The sequence below is a fragment of the Neoarius graeffei genome, chromosome 23 (genome assembly GCF_027579695.1).
Source record: "Neoarius graeffei isolate fNeoGra1 chromosome 23, fNeoGra1.pri, whole genome shotgun sequence".
Classification (NCBI taxonomy): domain Eukaryota; kingdom Metazoa; phylum Chordata; class Actinopteri; order Siluriformes; family Ariidae; genus Neoarius; species Neoarius graeffei.
Genome location: NC_083591.1, coordinates 16,082,354 through 16,105,342, shown reverse-complemented (window position 1 = coordinate 16,105,342; position 22,989 = coordinate 16,082,354). Strand labels below are relative to the sequence as shown.

The 22,989-nt window shown below is 39.6% G+C and overlaps 1 protein-coding gene across 2 annotated transcripts in view; it reads left to right on the top strand.

Moving 5' to 3' along the window:
- ift80 (intraflagellar transport 80 homolog (Chlamydomonas)) overlaps positions 1-20,584 on the top strand; it is a 200,710-nt gene extending 180,126 nt beyond the window's left edge. For both annotated transcript variants that reach the window (XM_060905275.1, XM_060905274.1), the window contains 5 exons: positions 344-515; positions 19,043-19,132; positions 19,277-19,449; positions 19,542-19,665; positions 20,218-20,584. In XM_060905275.1, the coding sequence (XP_060761258.1) occupies positions 344-515; positions 19,043-19,132; positions 19,277-19,449; positions 19,542-19,665; positions 20,218-20,328 (670 nt within the window). In that variant the 3' untranslated portion in view covers positions 20,329-20,584. The remainder of the gene's footprint in view (positions 1-343; positions 516-19,042; positions 19,133-19,276; positions 19,450-19,541; positions 19,666-20,217) is intronic.
- Positions 20,585-22,989: the final 2,405 nt, after the last annotated feature.

Genomic DNA, 22,989 nt, shown 5'->3' with positions numbered 1-22,989 from the left:
TGAATTAATCATCTAAGTGAGTGTATGTAAATTTTTGACCCTGTATGTATAATTTTGACCCTGTGTTGATTTCAGAAAACCCAAAGAAGATTCAAATTTGTGCACCAAATTCTAGTGGTTTTTTTTTATTAAATATGTATGCTGTACAATCATTCTGCCACAGAAAAAGAACAGTTCAAAGAAATTACTGAAAACCCAAATATTGCCATGACATTCACATCCAAAATCACATTCATGTCACTGTATGTAAACTTCTGACCACAACTGTAAGTGTGAGCATTCACTTTCAGCTTTATATATTATCTTCTTTCATGAAGTGACCATGTGCCCGTTTCTCCTGCAGTGACTTCAGCAGTGCTCCACATATCCTGAACTACACGGGCACACAAGTGACGGTGAGGCGAGCTGATGGCTCGCTGGTGTACAGCGGCGTGCCTCCCTACCCCACCATGCTGCATGAGTACACAGGCTCCGCTCGCTGGGAGGAGGCCCTCCATCTGTGCCGCTTCGCCAAGGTACAAAGACGCCTGTTTTAATCGGTTGCACTTCCTCTTGGCAAATCCTGTTCAATTCCCCAGTGTTACAGGTGTCTCCCTGTGATGGGTTCACAATTTCATACTCCTCCATAAATTCCCAATGGGATTCAACTCAAGGTTTCAGATTGGCTAGATCAGGCAAGGCCTTCTAGAGTTATTCTTTCTGTACATTTGGGGTTGTTGTCTTGTCAAATTGCCCATCTCCTCCCTAGAGTCAGTTTCATGGCAAAGAGATTAAATTCTCCTCTAATGTGGAATGGTACATCCATTCATGTTTCCTTTTATGATATGTAAAGCTTCAGTACAGTTTAAAGAAAACATCATGGTATCCCCATACCATGATGTTCCCACTGGCCATATGGTGCTCTTGGGATCAGACGCACAACTCTTCTTTCTCAAACATGACCAAATGTATTATTGCCAGAGTTCCAGTTTTGTTTCATCTCACCATAGTTCTATAACAGTTCTGATTATCTTTTACATCTCTGATTTGTGTTGGCTGTAGGAACAGAGATGATGATGACAGTGCAGTTTGCTGTGTAACTCTGTGCTGCTTTCAGGTCATCCTGCAGCTCTTTTCGAGTGGCTGCTGGTTTCTCTTCCTGAGAGCGCATTGTGAAATCTTGCATGGCGCACCTGGGGGGTGGGGGGTGGGTAAGTTGTGGTTCTGTGAACGTTCCACTTGTATATTATTGGAATAATTGTAGTGACCGGGATGTTTCAGGTCTTTGCTATAGCTCTGTAGCTTTCTCCATTCGAGTGTTCTTTCATAATGTCGTCCCTGAGAACTTTAGGAAACTTTTTCACCTTCACCAAGATTGATGTTTGTTGCATGAAATCTTCCCAGCCAGTGGCAACATCTTCAAACATAAAGACATAAACAGGCAACGTTTATATCTCAAACTTTTCTTTCTTTCTTTTTCTTTCTTTCTTTCTTTCTTTCTTTCTTTCTTTCTTTCTTTTTCTTTCTTTCTTTCTTTCTTTCTTTCTTTCTTTCTTTCTTTCTTTCATCAATATTTTCTATAACAGTTTATAATACAATGAACTTACTTTCCCTTGTTCGTTCTTTCTTTCTTTCTTTCTTTCTTTCTTTCTTTCTTTCTTTCTTTCTTCAGTATTTTCTGTAACAGTTTATAATACAATGAACTTATTTTCTTACTTTCTTTCCTGTTCTTTCTTTCTTTCATCAGTATTTTCTGTAACAGTTTATAATACAATGAACTTATTTTCTCTTTCTTTCTTTCTTTCTTTCTTTCTTTCTTTCTTTCTTTCTTTCTTTCTTTCTTTCTTTCATCAGTATTTTGTGTAACAGTTTATAATACAATGAACTTATTTTCTTACTTTCTTTCCTGTTCTTTCTTTCTTTCTTTCTTTCTTTCTTTCTTTCTTTCTTTCTTTCTTTCTTTCTTTCTTTCTTTCTTTTTCTTTCTTTCATCAGTATTTTCTGTAACAGTTTATAATACAATGAATTTATTTTCTTACTTTCTTTCCTGTTCTTTCTTTCCTGTTCTTTCTTTCTTTCTTTCTTTCTTTCTTTCTTTCTTTCTTTCTTTCTTTCTTTCTTTCTTTCATCAATATTTTCTATAACAGTTTATAATACAATTAACTTACTTTCCCTTGTTCGTTCTTTCTTTCTTTCTTTCTTTCTTTCTTTCTTTCTTTCTTTCTTTCTTTCTTTCTTTCTTTCTTTCTTCAGTATTTTCTGTAACAGTTTATAATACAATGAACTTATTTTCTTACTTTCTTTCCTGTTCTTTCTTTCTTTCATCAGTATTTTCTGTAACAGTTTATAATACAATGAACTTATTTTCTCTTTCTTTCTTTCTTTCTTTCTTTCTTTCTTTCTTTCTTTCTTTCTTTCTTTCTTTCTTTCTTCAGTATTTTCTGTAACAGTTTATAATACAATGAACTTATTTTCTTACTTTCTTTCCTGTTCTTTCTTTCTTTCATCAGTATTTTCTGTAACAGTTTATAATACAATGAACTTATTTTCTCTTTCTTTCTTTCTTTCTTTCTTTCTTTCTTTCTTTCTTTCTTTCTTTCTTTCTTTCTTTCTTTCTTCAGTATTTTCTGTAACAGTTTATAATACAATGAACTTATTTTCTTACTTTCTTTCCTGTTCTTTCTTTCTTTCATCAGTATTTTCTGTAACAGTTTATAATACAATGAACTTATTTTCTCTTTCTTTCTTTCTTTCTTTCTTTCTTTCTTTCTTTCTTTCTTTCTTTCTTTCTTTCTTTCTTTCATCAGTATTTTGTGTAACAGTTTATAATACAATGAACTTATTTTCTTTCTTTCCTGTTCTTTCTTTCTTTCTTTCTTTCTTTCTTTCTTTCTTTTTCTTTCTTTCATCAGTATTTTCTGTAACAGTTTATAATACAATGAATTTATTTTCTTACTTTCTTTCCTGTTCTTTCTTTCTTTCTTTCTTTCTTTCTTTCTTTCTTTCTTTCTTTCTTTCTTTCTTTCTTTCTTTCTGTCATCAGTATTTTATATAACAGTTTATAATACAATGAGTATTACAACTTTCTTTCTTTCTTTCTTTCTTTCTTTCTTTCTTTCTTTCTTTCTTTCTTTAATCAGTATTTTATGTAACAGTTTATAATACAATGAACTTATTTTCTCTTTCTTTCTTTCTTTCTTTCTTTCTTTCTTTCTTTCTTTCTTTCTTTCTTTCTTTCTGTCATCAGTATTTTATATAACATTTTATAATACAATGAGTATTACAGCTTTCTTTCTTTCTTTCTTTCTTTCTTTCTTTCTTTCTTTCTTTCTTTCTTTCTTTCTTTCTTTCTTTCTTTCTTTCCCTTTGCATCAGTACAGAATGGTGCTATCGTGAATGATGTAATTAGATGAAATGGTATCAGTGTTTTCTATAGCAGTCTATAATATAAACAGAAGTGCATATGAGTGTAACATGCCTCCTGGGTCCTGTTTAAATAGCTATGTTACTTATTTTCTTTACTGACAGTTTGATAAAACACAGTAGTGCTTGAGAAAAAGACGATAATGAGAAGACAAAACATTACAGGCTGCAGCACGGATATAGCCTGTCCATCTTGTGGTGGGAAAGCGGCGCACAGTCAGCTCTCGCTCTGTATACAGTAGTTACGGAGAGAGTGATATGACCCAGAGTGAAATATACAGATCAAGGGGAATGGTTTTAACATGGCCTGGGGCTAATGATTTCAAATTAATTGTTCCATTAGTATAGACTTAAATTGCTTGCACATTGTGAGCTGTAAAGGGAGACAAGCCGGACACTGGACACATGGCTGAGCTTTCCCGAGCCTGGGAAAGTCCCGTGTAAATTAGACCTTACACTGGGATTCTCTCTCTCTCTCACACACACACACACACACACACACACACATATACAGGTCTATGCATGCACAGAGAAAGTCTCTCTCTCTCTCTCTCTCTCTCTCTCTCTCTGTGTGGGTGTGCGTGAGCTAGAGGAGTAGAAGTGTGGGAGTCAACAGTGTGTAAATGAGCTGCTTCATATTTGTACATATCAAGCGTTTTGTTTTTTCAGACCCTGTCCAGTATCTCTGGGATTTTAGTCCCATCCAAATTCATCATGTCCATATTCCACGTTTTACACCCTACAAAATGGCCAGTAGAAATAATCCCAAGTAATATACAGCGTGTTCTATCCTGTGGGAGAAGGAGGTTTTGCACTTTTTCTTCAGAATAAAGACACTCCGGGAAGTGGCTATCATCTCCTGCCAAAACTAAAACAAAACCAAGTGTTGGCCAACACAAAACAAGACAATATAGAAGTTTAAAGGACATGTCAGAGAAGCAACACTTCTCAAGGGTTTTTTTTAATACACAGTTTTGTGATCATGTGACCAACTACTTTTCAAGTACTTATAATAAAGGTCAAAACAATCAGTTTGTATCAAAATTGATGTGTATGTAGTCCACAGAGAAGTTTCAAATTATCATGAAAACACTCCCATCTCTGATTTATACAGATATCACTTATCCCTTGTAAATCTGTCATTACAGACTAACTAGCCAGAAATCTTAACCCCATCCGAGCAGTACTTTTTTCGAGCTGCTTTGTGCCACTTGTCACATTGCCCGAAGCAGTACTTTATGGAGAGAGGGAATGCTCCTACTTCTGATATTTGACCAATATCCTGGTACTTTCTGTGATTTGATTTTATTGTTATCGAAAGCTACAGTTACACTACAACTGCCAATGCTTTGCGATGGGTTATCAATGAAAATGAGGCATTTTGGTGGCGATGCATGGCGATATACAGGTGAGCTAAAAGCTGTGGTCACACAGCAGGTGAACACTTGACTGCCACACTTTTGCATGCTCGAGTGGCCATGCTCGCTCACAGGACCCAGTCATTATGGGAAACACCTGATACTGATTTGAGCGTAATCAGCACGCACATACGGTATAAGGACACAGAGGCTTTGTGAAGTATTATCATTATCACGGTCACATTTGTTTCTAGCCATGTTTATGACTCTGCTTTCAGTTTTGTTTTTGTAAATATCACGGCTGCTAATAAACACTCTTCCTGCACTTAGATCCATCTACGGCCGCATACCTGACTGAATACTTCACAAAGTCTCTGTGAAAACAGCGTCCTTATATGCGCATGCTGATTGCGCTCAAATCAGCATCAGGTGTTTCCCATCACGAATGGGTCCTAAGTGTGCGGACAACGTGCGCCAAAGGATCTCCGAATGTAAATGCACTTTTAAAATCTCGGTGAAGGTTAGACTATGCCGAGCTACTGTGTTGATGAGGTTCCCGCGAGCATCGGGGACATGGATTCAAGACAAATACAGTACATCTCAAGAGGCTCGAAGAAGGTTCCCTGAGCTTCAGGAAATATTCTCAAACCCATCCAGCCACTTAGTTTGCTGACACAAACATCGCCACCAAATTTCAATGCACACATTGATTTCTTTTGCAATGTTTTTGGCCACTCACAAGGTGAAGACACACCAAAAAACAACTCACGTAGCTTAGAGAACAATCGCCATGTATTGCACGATTGGTGGCAATGCTACCAATTTTACATCACCAAGTATTCGCAAACCTATCACGAACTGTAGTGTGACCAGGGCCTTACAGAACAATGTGTATCATGGACCTGCACTTCTGTCCGTGGTGTCTGAACAAATGATTTTCCAGACGAAACGATCATGAAAACTGCATCCATTGGGGTCACCAGATCTTATCCTATTATCCCTCTTACTTTCTTACTCGCATGCTCACTTATTTATTTACTCGTTATTTTTTTATTTTTGAAAAAGTGTTGAAGGAATAATTTCATGGTTCTTTCCATGTTTCTCCCCCTTCTTGCTTATTAAATAACTACTTCATTTTCTTTCTCTTTTCTACTAAGGATTTCCTTTTCTCTTGTCCTATTTATGCAACTTTTCTTACAACCCTGTTTCCAGAAAAGTTGGAACACTGTCTAAAACAAATAAAAACAGAATGTGAAGATTTGCAAACAATGGAAACCCTATATTTCACTGAAAAATAGTACAAAGACATCTTAATATTTTTTGTTTGTTTTTAAAAAATATATATATGCTTGTTTTGAATTTAATGCTAGCAACATGTTTCAAAAAAGTTCAAAGGATTGGAAAAGTTGTGTAATGCTAAAAACAAAAAACTAATTTGGTTAATTGGCCACAGGTCAGTAAAATGATTAGGTATTTAAAAAAAAAAAAAAGAGCATTCCAGAGAGGTGGAGTCTCTCAGAAGTAAAGATGGGAATGGGTTCATCGCTCTGTGAAAGATGCTTTGTGAAAGACTCCAGAGAATCTGGAGAAATCTCTGTATGTAAGAGACAAGGCTGAAAACCGACATTGGGTTATTTCCCTATGTATGTAGTTTGCTTAAGGGCAGCACAATGGTGTAGTGGTTAGCACTGTCGCCTCATGGCAAGAAGGTTCTGGGTTCAGGCCCAGCGGCTGACAGGGGCTTTTCTGTGTGGAGTTTGCATGTTCTCCCCGTGTCTGCGTGGGTTTCCTCCAGGTGCTCCGATTTCCTCCACAGTCCAAAGACATGCAGGTTAGGTTAACATGGGGCAGCCATGGCCTGAAGGTTGTGCTGAAGTGCCCTTGAGCAAGGCACCTTAACCCCTAACTGCTCCCCGGGTGCTGTAGCATAGCAGCCCACTGCTCTGGGTATGTGTGTGTGCTTGAGTGTACGTGTGACAAAGGCTTCTTGGCTTGGTGGCTTCTTATTATTATTATTTACCTGTATACTTACTTGCTTACCTACTTACTTGCATGATTACTTATTGTTTATTTCCTTCCTTCTTTCCTTTTTTACCTGGTTTCTATAACACCTTGTTTTTTACAGGACAGGGCTGTTAACCCTGTGCCCAACCTCCCCTCCGGTGGACCAGGTTTTCTCTCTGGGTTGTCCCTCCTGTAGATGATTGCATTTACCCTGCTAACGAGTTGCATCTACCCGGATTTCCTTCTGGGTGTTCTCTCTAAGCCTTTGGCTAACCAAAGTCATCCACAAGGCAGTGGAGCTATTTGACCCATAGCTGGGGACTAGGTTTGTAGGCATCAAGGAATATTCACATGCTGGTGGGCCATGAGTGCCGTAGATTTAGGGGCCTAGTCACCTCCGAGATCTTGTGCTTCTGCCTGGGTCCGCAGGGTACCCGGTTACCATCTACCACCTCGGGGAGGATCCCATATCTGGGGCACATAGGTCTTACTGTATGAGAGGCTATAACTGGTGGTGAAGGCTTACGCACTCGGCTCCACAGTTCACAGCATTGCTACTAGCCAGTGGTGTGGCCGAGAGCGAGAGTGACAAACACAGACACTACAACACACACACTGTACACATCATACAGCCATTTGGTAGACTTCTTTACCTACAGTGGTGCTTGAAAGTTTGTGAACTCTTTAGAATTTTCTATATTTCTGCATAAATATGACCTAAAACATCATCAGATTTTCACACAAGTCCTAAAAGTAGATAAAGAGAACCCAGTTAAACAAATGAGACAAAAATATTATACTTGGTCATTTATTTATTGAGGAAAATGAGCCAATATTACATATCTGTGAGTGGCAAAAGTATGTGAACCTTTGCTTTCAGTATCTAGTGTGACCCTCTTGTGCAGCAATAACTGCAACTAAACATTTCTGGTAACTGTTGATCAGTCCTGCACACCGGCTTGGAGGAATTTTAGCCTATTCCTCCATACAGAACAGCTTCAACTCTGGGATGTTGGTGGGTTTCCTCACATGAACTGCTCACTTCAGGTCCTTCCACAACATTTCGATTGGATTAAGGTCAGGACTTTGACTTGGCCATTCCAAAACATTAACTTTATTCTTCTTTAACCATTCTTTGGTAGAACAACTTGTGTGCTTAGGGTCGTTGTCTTGCTGCACCCACCTTCTCTTGAGATTCAGTTCATGGACAGATGTCCTGACATTTTCCTTTAGAATTCGCTGGTATAATTCAGAATTCATTGTTCCATCAATGATGGCAAGCCGTCCTGACCCAGATGCAGCAAAACAGGCCCAAACCATGATACTACCACCACCATGTTTCACAGATGGGATAAGGTTCTTATGCTGGAATGCAGTGTTTTCCTTTCTCCAAACATAACGCTTCTCATTTAAACCAAAAAGTTCTATTTTGGTCTCATCTGTCCACAAAACATTTTTCCAATAGCCTTCTGTCTTGTACACGTGATCTTTAGCAGACTGTAGACAAGCAGCAATGTTCTTTTTGGAGAGCAGTGGCTTTCTCCTTGCAGCCCTACCATGCATACCATTGTTGTTCAGTGTTCTCCTGATGGTGGACTCATGAACATTAACATTAGCCAATGTGAGAGAGGCCTTCAGTTGCTTAGAAGCTACCCCGGGTCCTTTGTGACCTCGCTGACTATTGCACACCTTGCTCTTGGAGTGATCTTTGTTGGTCGACCACTCCTGGGGAGGGTAACAATGGTCTTGAATTTCCTCCATTTGTACGCAATCTGTCTGACTGTGGATTGGTGGAGTCCAAACTCTTTAGAGATGGTTTTGTAACCTTTTCCAGCCTGATGAGCATCAACAATGCTTTTTCTGAGGTCCTCAGAAATCTCCTTTGTTTGTGCCATGATACACTTCCACAAACATGTGTTGTGAAGATCAGACTTTGATAGATCCCTGTTCTTTAAATAAAACAGGGTGCCCACTCACACCTGATTGTCATCCCATTGATTGAAAACACCTGACTCTAATTTCACCTTCAAATTAACTGCTAATCCTAGAGGTTCACATACTTTTGCCACTCACAGATATGTAATATTGGATCATTTTCCTCAATAAATAAATGACCAAGTATAATATTTTTGTCTCATTTGTTTAACTGGGTTCTCTTTATCTACTCTTAGAACTTGTGTGAAAATCCAATGATGTTTTAGGTCATATTTATGCAGAAATATAGAAAATTCTAAAAGGTTCACAAACTTTCAAGCACGACTGTACATAGTTAATTACTTGCCTACTGTCTTACTTACTTGCTTCCTTCTTTTCTTCCTTGCTTGCTTGTGCACTTACCTACTAATTTACTTACTTGCTTACTTAACTCTATTAGGACGGCACAGTGGTGCAGTGGTTAGCACTGTTGCCTCACAGCCAGGGGATTCTGGGTTTGAACCCCATGGCCAACGAGGGCCTTTCTGTGTGGAATTTAACATGTTCTCCCCGTGTCTGCGTAAGTTTCCTCCGGGTGCTCTGGTTTCCCCCACAGTTCAGAGACATGCAGATTAGGTAAAAATACCCAGCTACTGGGTTCACACAAGCCAATAGTTCGTGCACACAATAGTTCGTGCTGGTCCCAAGCCTGGAAAAATTGGGGAGGGTTGCATCAGGAAGGGCATCTGGTGTAAAAATCTATGCCAGAGGGGGTTGAAAATCAATTGGGGCTTTGCTCTGTCTTCTTTCCCTGTCACAAACTATATGACAAATCATAGGTGCTAAAGAAGGCAACTGGAGTTGCTTCCATCAAGTCAAGCAAGTCCAGTTGCCTTCTTCAGCACCTATGGTTTACGATGACCTGGATGACTGAGAACCTCGACAGACATGTGATAAATCAAATAAATTAATTACCTATTTTGTTAGTTACATACTAACATGCTTACCTACCTTCTTACTTACTACTTGCTTATTTCCTTCCTTCCTTCCTTAATTTGAATAGTTAATTACTTAATCAGTTATTTACAAACTTGCTTATGGACTCACCTTCTTACTTACATACTTGCTTCCTTCCATTTTTGCTTGCTTAGTTATGTACTTGCATGCTTACCTACCTACTTTATGACTTACAGTGGTGCTTGAAAGTTTGTGAACCCTTTAGAATTTTCTATATTTCTGCATAAATATGACCTAAAACATCATCAGATTTTCACACAAGTCCTAAAAGTAGATAAAGAGAACCCAGTTAAACAAATGAGACAAAAATATTATACTTGGTCATTTATTTATTGAGGAAAATGATCCAATATTATATATCTGTGAGTGGCAAAAGTATGTGAACCTTTGCTTTCAGTATCTGGTGTGACCCCCTTGTGCAGCAATAACTACAACTAAACGTTTCCGGTAACTGTTGATCAGTCCTGCACACCGGCTTGGAGGAATTTTAGCCCATTCCTCCGTACAGAACAGCTTCAACTCTGGGATGTTGGTGGATTTCCTCACATGAACTGCTCGCTTCAGGTCCTTCCACAACATTTCGATTGGATTAAGGTCAGGACTTTGACTTGGCCATTCCAAAACATTAACTTTATTCTTCTTTAACCATTCTTTGGTAGAACGACTTGTGTGCTTAGGGTCGTTGTCTTGCTGCATGACCCACCTTCTCTTGAGATTCAGTTCATGGACAGATGTCCTGACATTTTCCTTTAGAATTCGCTGGTATAATTCAGAATTCATTGTTCCATCAATGATGGCAAGCCGTCCTGGCCCAGATGCAGCAAAATAGGCCCAAACCATGATACTACCACCACCATGTTTCACAGATGGGATAAGGTTCTTATGCTAGAATGCAGTGTTTTCCTTTCTCCAAACATGACGCTTCTCATTTAAACCAAAAAGTTCTATTTTGGTCTCATCCGTCCACAAAACATTTTTCCAGTAGCCTTCTGGCTTGTCCACGTGATCTTTAGAAAACTGCAGACGAGCAACAATGTTCTTTTTGGAGAGCAGTGGCTTTCTCCTTGCAACCCTGCCATGCACACCATTGCTGTTCAGTGTTCTCCTGATGGTGGACTCATGAACATTAACATTAGCCAATGTGAGAGAGGCCTTCAGTTGCTTAGAAGTTACCCTGGGGTCCTTTGTGACCTCGCCGACTATTACACGCCTTGCTCTTAGAGTGATCTTTGTTGGTCGACCACTCCTGGGGAGGGTAACAATGGTCTTGAATTTCCTCCATTTGTACACAATCTGTCTGACTGTGGATCGGTGGAGTCCAAACTTTTTAGAGATGGTTTTGTAACCTTTTCCAGCCTGATGAGCATCAGCAACGCTTTTTCTGAGCTCCTCAGAAATCTCCTTTGTTTGTGCCATGATCCACTTCCACAAACATGTGTTGTGAAGATCAGACTTTGATAGAGCCCTGTTCTTTGAATAAAACAGGGTGCCCACTCACACCTGATTGTCATCCCATTGACTGAAAACACCTGACTCTAATTTCACCTTCAAATTAACTGCTAATCCTAGAGGTTCGCATACTTTTGCCATTCATAGATATGTAATATTGGATCATTTTCCTGAATAAATAAATGACCAAGTATAATATTTTTGTCTCATATGTTTAACTGGGTTCTCTTTATCTACGTTTAGGACTTGTGTGAAAATCTGATGTTTTAGGTCATATTTATGCAGAAATATAGAAAATTCTAAAGGGTTCACAAACTTTCAAGCACCACTGTACTTACCTACTTCTTTACTTGTTTGCTTACCTTCTTATTTGCCCACTAACCGGGCAGGGTGAAGGCTAATGCCTACCTGTTCTGAGACACATAAATCGAGCCAACCACATCTTTTTTTATTATTATTATTATTATTATTATTATTATTATACTCCTGCTCTGAAGGGGGGGGAGGATACTGGTTCACCTCTGTCTGTCCATCCGTTTGTATTGCCATCCGTCCGAAACACCCTTTTTCTCAGCAACCACAAATCATAGCCACTTAGTACCAAACTTTAGCTTGGGGTTCTATACTGTGTATACCGTTTTCAGGTCTGTTGCACATTTACCGACTTAATGTATTTATGAAACATATAGTGTGGATTTACAAAATTTTCGTAACACTTTTCTCAGTAACTACAAATCATAACTGCTTGATATTTGTTACTGAGCTTCAGCTTGGGGTTCTATACCGTGTGTACCATTTTCAGGTCTGTCACATATTGACTTCCTGTTTACCGACTGAATGTATTTACAAAACATATAGCGTGGATTTTGACGCTGTTTCAAGAAGCAAAATGCTATTTCAAAATGACAGTTTACCAGGATGCTATTTGAAATACCTGGGGAGAACGCTGCTCTTTACTTACTTGTTTCAGGGTTAATTATTTGTTGAAGTCAACATTCATAATAAGTGTCCTATTCCTTCGATTGCTTGCATTCTGATATAAACAAGAGTGTGTGGGGGGGGGATACGTAAGTGAGCAGGAGCTCACAGTTGATCTTGTTTCAAACTGCTGCTCATACGTCCCAGGGCAGCTTAATACACAGCAAGGAAAGTGCTATATAACCTCTTCCATGTACATGAGCTCACAGACACCCATGATTGGCTAATGTCACTGTGATTGAGAGACAAGAGACAGTGATGCCATCCTTCCCAATCAGAGAGCATGGCTGGTTTTGAGAAAGTGACCCGTCTAAAGACCTCTAAAAGACGCACATCCCTGCAGCGCACCAATCCTGATCACTTATCAATATCAAGCCATTAGTAGACAAGACAAACCGGCGTCTCTCCTTTGGATGCTGACATACCTTTCAGGGGCTTTAAGCGTCGACATGCTGTAAGCAGAGGATGCATCATGCACCGTGGACCTTGAATTTAAATGATTTTCAAGCAGCAGCTGTTTTACCATCTGCTTCAGGTGTAGAGAGGCAAGGAATGCAGAGCTTTAACTCATGAAGGCAGTAGTACTGATTACTAAACATTAGATCAATAGTTCTTTGAAAATACTGAGAGAGTGCAGAGAAAAAAAATGAGTTATGACCTCTCTTCTCTCCTTTCTGTCTTTCACTTGTTTTATTATTTCCCTATAATTCATGCAGTGGCGGCTGGTAGTCTTTCAAACAGGGGAGGCTGGTCGGTTACGATATTTCCAGATTTTAAAAGAAAAAACACATCAGTTTTGCCCATACTCTTGCCTCTAATCTGGCTGATTGTTGGCAGGGTCAGAAACTGTGAAATAACAGGTTCTTTTGGCCCATTAGCCTACTGTCCAATATACATGATGGTGGTGTTGAGGGGGGGGTATATTTTAACATTTTATATTTTAAAATTGTGGCATGTTGTTTAAAAATTGACCTCGGCTGTGTTTTTGTTTAAAAATGTTTTCCAAATTGTAGCTGTGTTTAATTCATATCCAGAAAAACATATATTCCAATATAATATACTCAGCATAAACATTTTAAATAGATTCTATATTTTTGGTCCATCCATGACATATTACTAAAGTAGCCTATTTACTGTTGTTGATGTGGGTCACTTGCTGTTAGCCAATTCACTTTCTCGTACCAGGAGAGCTGAAAGGAACGAGTATTATTCCCTACCTTTTTCACCAAGTCAATTTGAGGCGTTGGTTTACCCTCCTCTTTAATTTTAAATTTTTCCTCGAAAGGAAGACTGGCAAATGGCTTCGCCAAAATTAAATCAGCAATGCTCGGCATCCGTGCGCAGCTTTCTTGCTAGCTGACTAGCCCCCTCAAGTTCAAGTTCAGTCACTCAAATAAATGAAACTTCTGGAACTAAGATAGCAAACTTACACTATATTTACACTTTATTTACAATGAAAATATATACAAACTAAAAAAGCTGGTAGAAACCGTATGTAATGAATGAACTCAAAATGTAAGCCGATCTCTTACAATACACCACAGCACTTGCGAATCCCATGGGACTGAACTGATGTTGCCAGATACTGCTGACGTTATCCAGCCCAAAATATGTTCAAAACCCACCAAAATGCACTTAAAACTGCCCAATCTGGCAACACTGTACCGCTGCCTGTCTATAGTTGAAACGAGCTGTCAATCAAAGAAAATATCCAGCCGCTTTCACCAATCACCAGTCTCCTCGCGGAAACTGCCATGTCCCTCCCATGTGAGGCTCGGAGTCCGTGGGCGGGCATTTTCGCAGTATTTGTCCAATAACTGTCTTGCATTTTGAGATTGAAAAGCGCATCGCTCCCAAATGCCATTGAAGTCCACTGAGGCTGGGAGTCCGTGAGACTCTGTGGGCGAGCATTTTCGCAGTATTTGTCCAATAATCGTCTTGCATTTTGAGATTGACAAGCACATAGCTCCCAATCCACTGAGGCTGGGCTGCATCGCGCTGTCACGAGGGGGAAAAACTCACGCACACATTAGGCGAACTGGGGAAAGTTATAACGGAATGATTTCTCACTGTAGTTGGGTTGAGCACATATTTCTATGATTCTGGATCTGAAATAGCAATGTTATAAGGTCGGCTATAACATAAGCCTAGCGCAATTCATCGTACACAATGTTTGTCATTTTTAGAGGAGGCTGAGCCTCCCTCGTTGTCTTAGAGCAATCGCCCGTGAATTCATGTCTTTTTTCTGTCTAGGTTTCTTAGATCTGTTGAATCTTCTTGTTTGTTTGTTTTTCTCTTTCCTTCTTGCTGACCTATAAATTTAAACAAAGATCAGATAGTAGGGCTGTGATAAATGTCCGAGTTTGCTCTCTGTACCAGTTCTCTGGATTTGCACGAAACGCTCCACTAAGTCCTGCTCCTTAAAAAAGAAAGAAAAAAACATTGTATGCTGTGTTTATTACTTTTGTTGTTGGCTGATGTTTGTGCAGTTTTAATTGGGTGTGTGTATGAGCCTTGGGCAGATGGGGCGTCCACACTGGATTGCCTGACGGTCCAGTGGGTTTGTGAGGTAATGCCAGCGTGGTTTGAATTAGTGTCTAATTAGTCCGTGTGTCACCATTTACCGTACACAGCCAACCTCCACCCAGCAATTAATGCACACAGCAGCCGGCTGTGCGCTCGCTCACTCCTCACCCTCCCAGCGTTCTAACGCTTTAACCACAGACCCTGAAGGGAGTCCCAGTATGGCATTACACAACTGTTAGCACTTACACTATCTGTTCTGTTGCTATAGTTTGCACATGAAATGTTCCCCTGGCTACCCGGACCATCAGTAGATAAGTAATGACACCCGTTGATCTGCTCTAAGCCGCTGATCTTGTAATGAATATGACAAACACATACTGTACTGTATCACTATGTGATTTATGATTTGTTTCTGTTTTATTTATTTAAAGTTTTTTTTTTGGACTTTTTTCACCTTTATTGGATAGGACAGTGTAGAGACAGGACAGGAAATGAGCGGGAGAGAGAGACTGGGAGGGATCGGGAAATGACCTCGGGTCGGAATCGAACCCGGGTCCCCGGATTTATGGTATGGCGCCTTAGCCACCTGAGCCATGACGCCCCCTGTTTCTGTTTTATTATTAGTATGTAACAATTATATACTTGGTTGCATAGGTTTTTTTTTCTTTACTCTGTAAAATTTTTTGTATTAAATAATAGTGTGTGTAAAGTTCTACATAATTATTAAATCTACAGTACTGTGTAAAAGTCTTAGGCACATGTAATGAAATGCTGTAGACCAAAAATGGCTACAAAAATGGAAATGAAATGTTTCAACATTAAAAAAATACTATAAACAATAAGCGTAAGCCATAATAAATGAAACAAAGTCAATATTTGGTGTGAGACGACCTTTTGCGTTAAAAAAAAAAAGTAGTCTCAGGTACAGTGAGTGCAGTTTTATAAGGAAATGAGCTGTAGGTTTTACTGAGCATCTTGCAGAACCAACCACAGTTCTTCTGGACACTTTCACTGTCACATTTGCTTCTTAATTTTGCACCAAAACCCAGTAGCCTTCATTATGTTTTCTTTTTTAATCTGAAAAGTGGGCTCTTTAACAGTTATTGCACGAAATCAAGTCGTATATGAGCTGACAGCCGACGAGGTGAGCAATGGAGCTTTTTATTTTTATGTTTTGCAAATTCGATAAATAAAAATTTTCAAAATTCAAGAAATTTTAACGCTGAAAGATAGAGAATGTAAACAAACCGGCGAAATGACAGTTGCGATTTGTGGAAAATACTATAATAATAATTCTTGAAAAATAAAAAAAGACGCATTCTTACTTTTATTCCATATTTTGTTGCTTTTTTTGTGTGTTTTTGGGGGGGTTGTTTTCAAGTAGAGTTTTTATTTCATCCTCGGTTGGTTCAGCAACACGCTCCGCCATTTTGTTTTTCTTTACTCACGGTATATGAGCTGATATTCTAGTAGTAGGGTAGCCAATCAGAGCGCACAATTGCTCATATCCAGTGAATAGAGTGATATGTGGATAGAGTAATATGTAATACGCTGCTCAGGTACAAACATTTTTTTAGTTGTTGTTTTTTGGGTTTTTTTGGTAACATTTAATTTTGTGCTGGAAAATGAATGTTTGGAACTCTAAAATGTTTTTGTCATGTTTTGACTCGATAATGTAGAAGTCATAAAATAGAAATCGGTAACAAAGTTTGTATGGAAAAAAAATAGGGCGCCAAGACTTTTGGACAGTACTGCATATCTGGATTTTTTTTTTCGTATATTCAATCTTGAAATGGTCTTTTTCTAGTAATAGAAAATGTCGTTCCTTTATAAACATAATTGATTGAAATGAATAATATGAAGTGGAACAATTCAAGCTGGAATTTACAAAAAGAAAATGTCTAGAAATAGGGATAATATAATAATCTTATATGCCTATATTTAAAACAAGTTCACTTGATTGTCACTTACTTGCTACTTACTTATATCCATACTTTCTTACTCACTTTATTTGCTTGCTTACTTTTTTGATTGTGCACTTTGTTTACTTGCTTAATGAATCTTGATGGCTTGTTTATCTGTTTGCTTGCTCACTTATTCACTTGTTTACTTGCTTTCTGAATTTAATTTATTTGCCTGCTTACTTTCTTACTAACTCGGTTGCTTCTTTGTTTGCTTGTTTACTTGCTTATATATTTGCTTGCTTGCTTGCTTACTTGCTCATTTGCTTGCTTTCCTACCAGCATGCATGTTTACTTGCTTATTTATATCCTACAGTTGTTTTAAAAAAAAACCTGTTGATCTTATGGATTTTTTGCCCAGTATAATTCTTGAAAATGCAATAAAAGTGACTTTTTTTTAATGGATGTGTTCTGTAACTTCTCAGACAATATCGTGATGTACCTTGTTTAATGCCAAAGTGTCTAAAGTGATATGTTGAGCATATTGCTGCTCGTGAGTGTCCGGTTGAGCAGGTGGAGTTTGGGGGTGGTCAGTGGGGATGTGATGAAGAACACAGCGATGTGGGGGTTCTGTATTTCTGGGAAACGCTGCAGCGGCGTGGCTCTTCCCGGAGAGGGAGTGAACCGGGAGGAGGAGGAGGAAGAGGGTGGTGGTGGTGGTGGCCAGGACAGGATAATAGTTAGTCAGTCCAGTGTCAGAACAGCGGTGTAAGTTTGTCTGGGCCACCAGAGTGACACACCACTGGGCAGAGACTAAACACTGACTAATAGGACTTTCTCTTCATCACTGAATGAATGTGTATTAAGCAGCTACTCCATGCCCCGGGTATGGTGGAGAAGGAGTGCAGAAATGTTTTGCTTGGTGATTGTAGTGTTTTTCTTTTTTTAAACAGAGACAGTGGATGATTACACCATTCCTTTTGCTCGCTTTTGTTTGGAGTTTGTTAGTCGCCATGTTGGAGTTCTCTCTCTCTCTCTCTCTCTCTCTCAGGCCCCTGATCTGTCCTTTCTGTATTGTCTGTTCCCCATCTCTGCAGTTAATTAATCGATCTGCCCCCAGCACCAGAGTAACGAGCCTCATACAGAGAGACAAACTGGGCTTATTAACATCTCCATCCCAGCAGAGACGCCAGTCTAATGACTTTCCTGTCCTTATTATCCCTCAGTCAGGTCATGATATCATCTGAGCATCAGTGCCATGTTCGAGCCCCATTACATTTTTTCCAAACTACAATTTACCTCTTCTCTCACACAAAACACAACCATGACTTTCTCATAGGCTTCATCCACTACAGTGCTTTGGTTTTTGGGATTGATCCTATCCTATCCTATCCTATCTGTACCATTTTGCTTCATTTTTACTGTTGCATTGAAGCGTAATGCAAACAAAGCATGAACTTTATTCCACTTTTCAACAATATTTGCTTTTGGAACATTTATTTCTGAGACATCCTTTAGTCTGCGAGTTCGTCCCACAGAATACTTAGCTCATGTGGCCATAAGGCTGATGAGCTGTTGCCATGGTGTGGCGTCCGTCGTCCACAATTCAGTTAAATCGTATTTCCTCCATCAATTCTCTATGGATTTCCGTTTCAATTGTTTTGTTTGAAAGAACTCACCACTCTGCACAAAACTTGGTTGTTGTTTTGTCAAATTTTTTCTAACGAGTTACTAATTCGGCCAAATTAACGCATTTTCCAGGCCTCTCACTGGAATTTTATCTCCTCTCATTTCTCACCCGATTCCAGTCATGATCGATGTTTTTGGTCGATCTTCTCATGATTTTGAGAAATCATGAGCTTGGTCGTTTGTTTGTTGCTTTTCCTGTTGTGAACAATTTGTTTACAACTTTGTTTATTTTCAGTTAAATCGTATCTCCTCTCTCAATTTTCAGTGGATTTCAGTTCTGACTGTTTCATTTGAAAGAACTAGACCTTCTGTACAACACTTGGTCATTGTATTATCATTTTTTTGCTAACAAATGAGTAATTAGGTCAGCTTAGCACATTTTCTATGGACTAGAATTGTCTCTCTCATTTATCGTGCAAATTCAGTTCTGATTGATGTTTTGGGTCAATCTTCGCTCTGGGGAACAAAATTTAGTCCTTTGTTGATTTTCCTGTTGTAAATAATTTGTCGTGGAGGTCAGTCCTCTCTCACATCATCACATTTCAGTTCTGTTTGATGGTTTGGTCGTCATGGTTGTTTTGATGGGAGGCCAGATGAGCTCCTACGTCCTTGATGCTCTGGTCCCAATATTCAGCTACAGCAACATCCAACTGGTTTTCCAATACCTCTACTTTTATTAGGTTTCATTTATACCATGGACAGATGGGCATCTCCATCTGTTAGTTGCATGCATGTTAACTACAGAGGGAAAAGTTAAGAAGATACCAAGATGTGCTGGGTTTTTAAAAATTTTTTTCCTTCCAGGATCAGGCCCTGTGGGCGTGTCTGGCTGGCATGGCCATGGCTAACAGAGAGCTTAACACAGCTGAGACAGCTTATGCGGCCATCAGAGAGGTGAGCATACAGTAATTTATAATGTAATGCTCAGAAAAGTGAACATTTATGGTGGAATGCTCTCCTCTTATCTGCATGTCTTTTAAAATGAAAGGACCCTCTGTTTCTGTGTGTGTGTGTGTGTGTTGTCTCTGGACTCTATAGGTGGATAAAGTGCAGTATATAAAATTTATAAAGGATTTGCCCTCTAAGGAATCTTCCCTGGCTCATATATTACTCTTCAGTGGACAAGTACATGAGGCTGAAGCTACATTACTACAAACAGGACTTGTGTACCAGGCCATTCAGATCCATATTGATCTCTTTAACTGGGACAGGTTAGATCCTGGGTCAAAATGTTTCTCTCTCTCTCTCTCTCTCGCTCTGTGAAAGAGAGAGAGTTTTTGTCTAACACCAGCTGTTTCCTCAGGGCTCTGGAACTGGCAGTGAAGCACAAAACCCATGTGGACACCGTCCTCGCTCACAGACAGAAGTTCCTGCAAGACTTTGGCAAAGAAGAAACCAACAAGCGTTTCTTGCAGTACTCTGAAGGGGTAATCTGATTTCTCATTTCGTTTTCCCCTCCTTAAATTCGTTATGGTAATAGATAATAATTAAATAATTAGCAGAAAATGCTCAACGCGGCCACCACTGAGGAATGCTACGTGTTCAAAATACTGATTTGCGAGAGCGCTGAAATACAAGATGGATGTACTTCGAGTTAATTTGAGTTACTGAGTGGAATAAAAACATCAGATATTAGAAATTTGACGTAACATACTCCTCCTGACAGGAAGTCAAACAGAACAGTGAAACATGACACGGTGATAATCTGGCTCAGCCTCCGGTCAGGAGGATTTTCATCAGATGGAAATTCAGCCAGCGCTTTATTTCCTGTTGCTGTATATCACTTTTAAATGGAACGGGAGTCAAATGAATAATGTAGGTATAAGACTACATGAGTTGGTTTGGGTAATCCTCCACACTGCTGCTGATTTAATCAGGTAATCAGTAGCCCAGAACGAATACACAAATTATCCTTCCTAACCCTGCTATTATTGCCCAGCGTGTGCTCAGGCGTGACTTGTGTGTACATGTGTGTGTAGGTGGAGGTGGATTGGGAGAAGATCCAGTCAAAGATTGAGATGGAGCTCGCCAAAGAGAGAGAGCGAGCAGCCAACTCTTCGGTCAGGAGCAGCATGGCCTCTCACCGCTGAAAAACAGACATTACCCAGCTGGACCACTGTGCTCACTGCTGACCTGAGATCACACTCCTGGAGTTGGAGTACGTTGGATCAGAGACTTTTTGGTCATTCAGAGTAATGTACTATTTATCGGTTTCCTCTTGTTTGTTTGTCAGCCTTGTATGTTCTTTTGAGCTTATTTATGCGTCTGTCATGTAAATAAGTATGTACTCATTAAGCACTGATCTCTTTATAAGTACAGTGTCTTGCAAAAGTATTCATTCCCTTTGGTGTTTGTCCTGTTTTGTCGCATTACAAGCTGGAATTAAAATGGATTTTTGCAGGGTTAGCACCATTTGATTTACACAACATGCCTCCAGCTTTAAAGATGCAAATTGTTTGTTTGTTTTTTTATTGTGACACAAGCAATAATTAAGATGAAAAAACAAATCTGGAGTGTGTATAGGTATCCCCCCCAAAATCAATACTTTGTAGAGCCACCTTTTGCTGCAATTACAGCTGCAAGTCTCTTGGGGTATGTCTCTATTAGCTTAGCACATCTAGCCACTGGGATTTTTGCCCATTCCTCAAGGCAAAACTGCTCCAACTCCTTCAAGTTACACAAGGTTGCATTGGTAGACAGCAATCTTCAGATTCTCAGTTGGATTGAGGTCTGGGCTTTGATTAGGCCATTCCAAGACATTTAAATGTTTCCCTTTAAACCACTCCAGTGTAGCTTTAGCAGTATGTTTAGGGTCATTGTCCTGCTGGAACGTGAACCTTCGTCCCAGTCTCAAACCTCTGGCCGACTCAAACAGGTTTTCCTCCAGAATTGCCCTGTACTTTGTACCATCCATCTTTCCTTCAGTCCTGACCAGCTTTCCTGTCCCTGCAGATGAAAAATATCCCTACAGCATGATGCTGCCACCACCATGCTTTATTGTAGGAATGGTGTTCTCAGGGTGTTGGGTTTGCGCCACACATGGCATTTCCTATGATGGCCAAAAAGATTCATTTTAGTCCCGTTTGACCAGAGAATCTTCTTCCATGTGTTTGGGGGAATCTGCCACATGATGTTGGGCAAACTCCAAACATGTTTTCTTCTTCTTCTTCTTTTTTTTTTTTAGCAATGGTTTTTTTTTCTGGTCACTCTTCCATAAAGCCCCGCTCTGTGGAGTGTACGGCTTAAAGTGGTCCTATGAACAGATACTCCCATCTCCACTGTGGATCTTTGCAGTCCCTTCAGTGTTATCATTGGTGTCTTTGTTGCGTCTCTGATTAATGCCCTCCTTGCCTGGTCTGTGAGTTTTGGTGGGAGGCCTTCTCTTGTCAGGTTTGTAGTGGTGCCATATTCTTTCCATTTTGCTATAATGGATTTAATGGTGCTCCCTGGGATATTCAAAGTGTGGGATATTTTATAGCCCAACCCTGATCTATACTTCTCTACAACTTTGTCTCTGACCTGTTTGGAGGCTCCTTGGTTTTCATGTTGCTTGCTTAGTAGTGTTGCAGAGTCAGGGTCCTTCCAGAACAGGTTGATTTATACAGACATCATGTGACACTTTGATTGCTCACAGGTGGATCTTAATTAACTAATTATGTGACTTATGAAGTGAATTGGTTGGACCAGCACTAATTTAGGGGTTTCATACGAAAGAGGGTGAATACCTAGGCACACTCCAGATTTCTGTTTTTTCATCTTAATTATTGTTTGTGTCACAATAAAACAACAGTTTGCACCTTTAAAGTGGTCGGCGTGCTGTGTAAATCAAATGGTGCTAACCCTCCAAAAATCCATTTTAATTCCAGCTTGTAATGCGACAAAACAGGACAAACACCAAGGGGGATGAATACTTTTGCAAGACACTGTACTGTACATTTTGTATGCGGTCATATTTTAGATGAGAAAAGACCTTATTTAATGATGTGCAAAAGCTGTTTAATAAATACACGCATCAAATCAAGAGTCTCTTGGCTTCTGTTTGCATGATGAAGAGTGACTAGGTAGTCAGTTATTCTTGCTCTGTTTTTTTTAGCACATAGTGCTTGCACACAAAATGTCAGGAAGTCCTTCGCCAGTCTTCAGCTGTGTGTTCTACCCTAGCATCGCATATAAAAGATAATATTCATGTATTTATTTTTGTGCATGCTAATTATTTCACCTCATACTAATTGTTTCATGAGACAGATCACTCTTTGGCTGATGTGTGTAATGCAGCAGGCTTTTCTTTTTCTGCTTGGCTGGTCACCCCAGAGTGAAAAACTAATAGCCAGGCTTCTAAATGATGCAACAGAAAACCATTCACGCTAAAGTCCAGAGATCACAAGTTTGAATCCTGACGATCCCACCACCGCTGTGGCTGGGGGTCCAAGACAGCAAAATTGGCCATGCTCTCAGGGTAGGAGGGGTGTCGTTCTCTCTGTTGCCCATCAATCATAGTGACACGAGTCAATCATGGGCACCTGTGAGATCATGTATGCGGAAGAGGGTTGATGGCACTTTCCTCTGAGTGTGTTGGCACAGTTTGAAAAGATGCAGTTGGCTGGCTTCATGTGTCTACAAGGAAGGAAGTGTGTGATTGCTTTCACCGTTTCTTGTTGGTAATTGCGGTATGAAAGGGTGGGAGGGAATTGGCCTGGAGACTATATTCAGGAGAAAATGTAAGGAAAATGCCTAGAGTACCGATTTTTCCA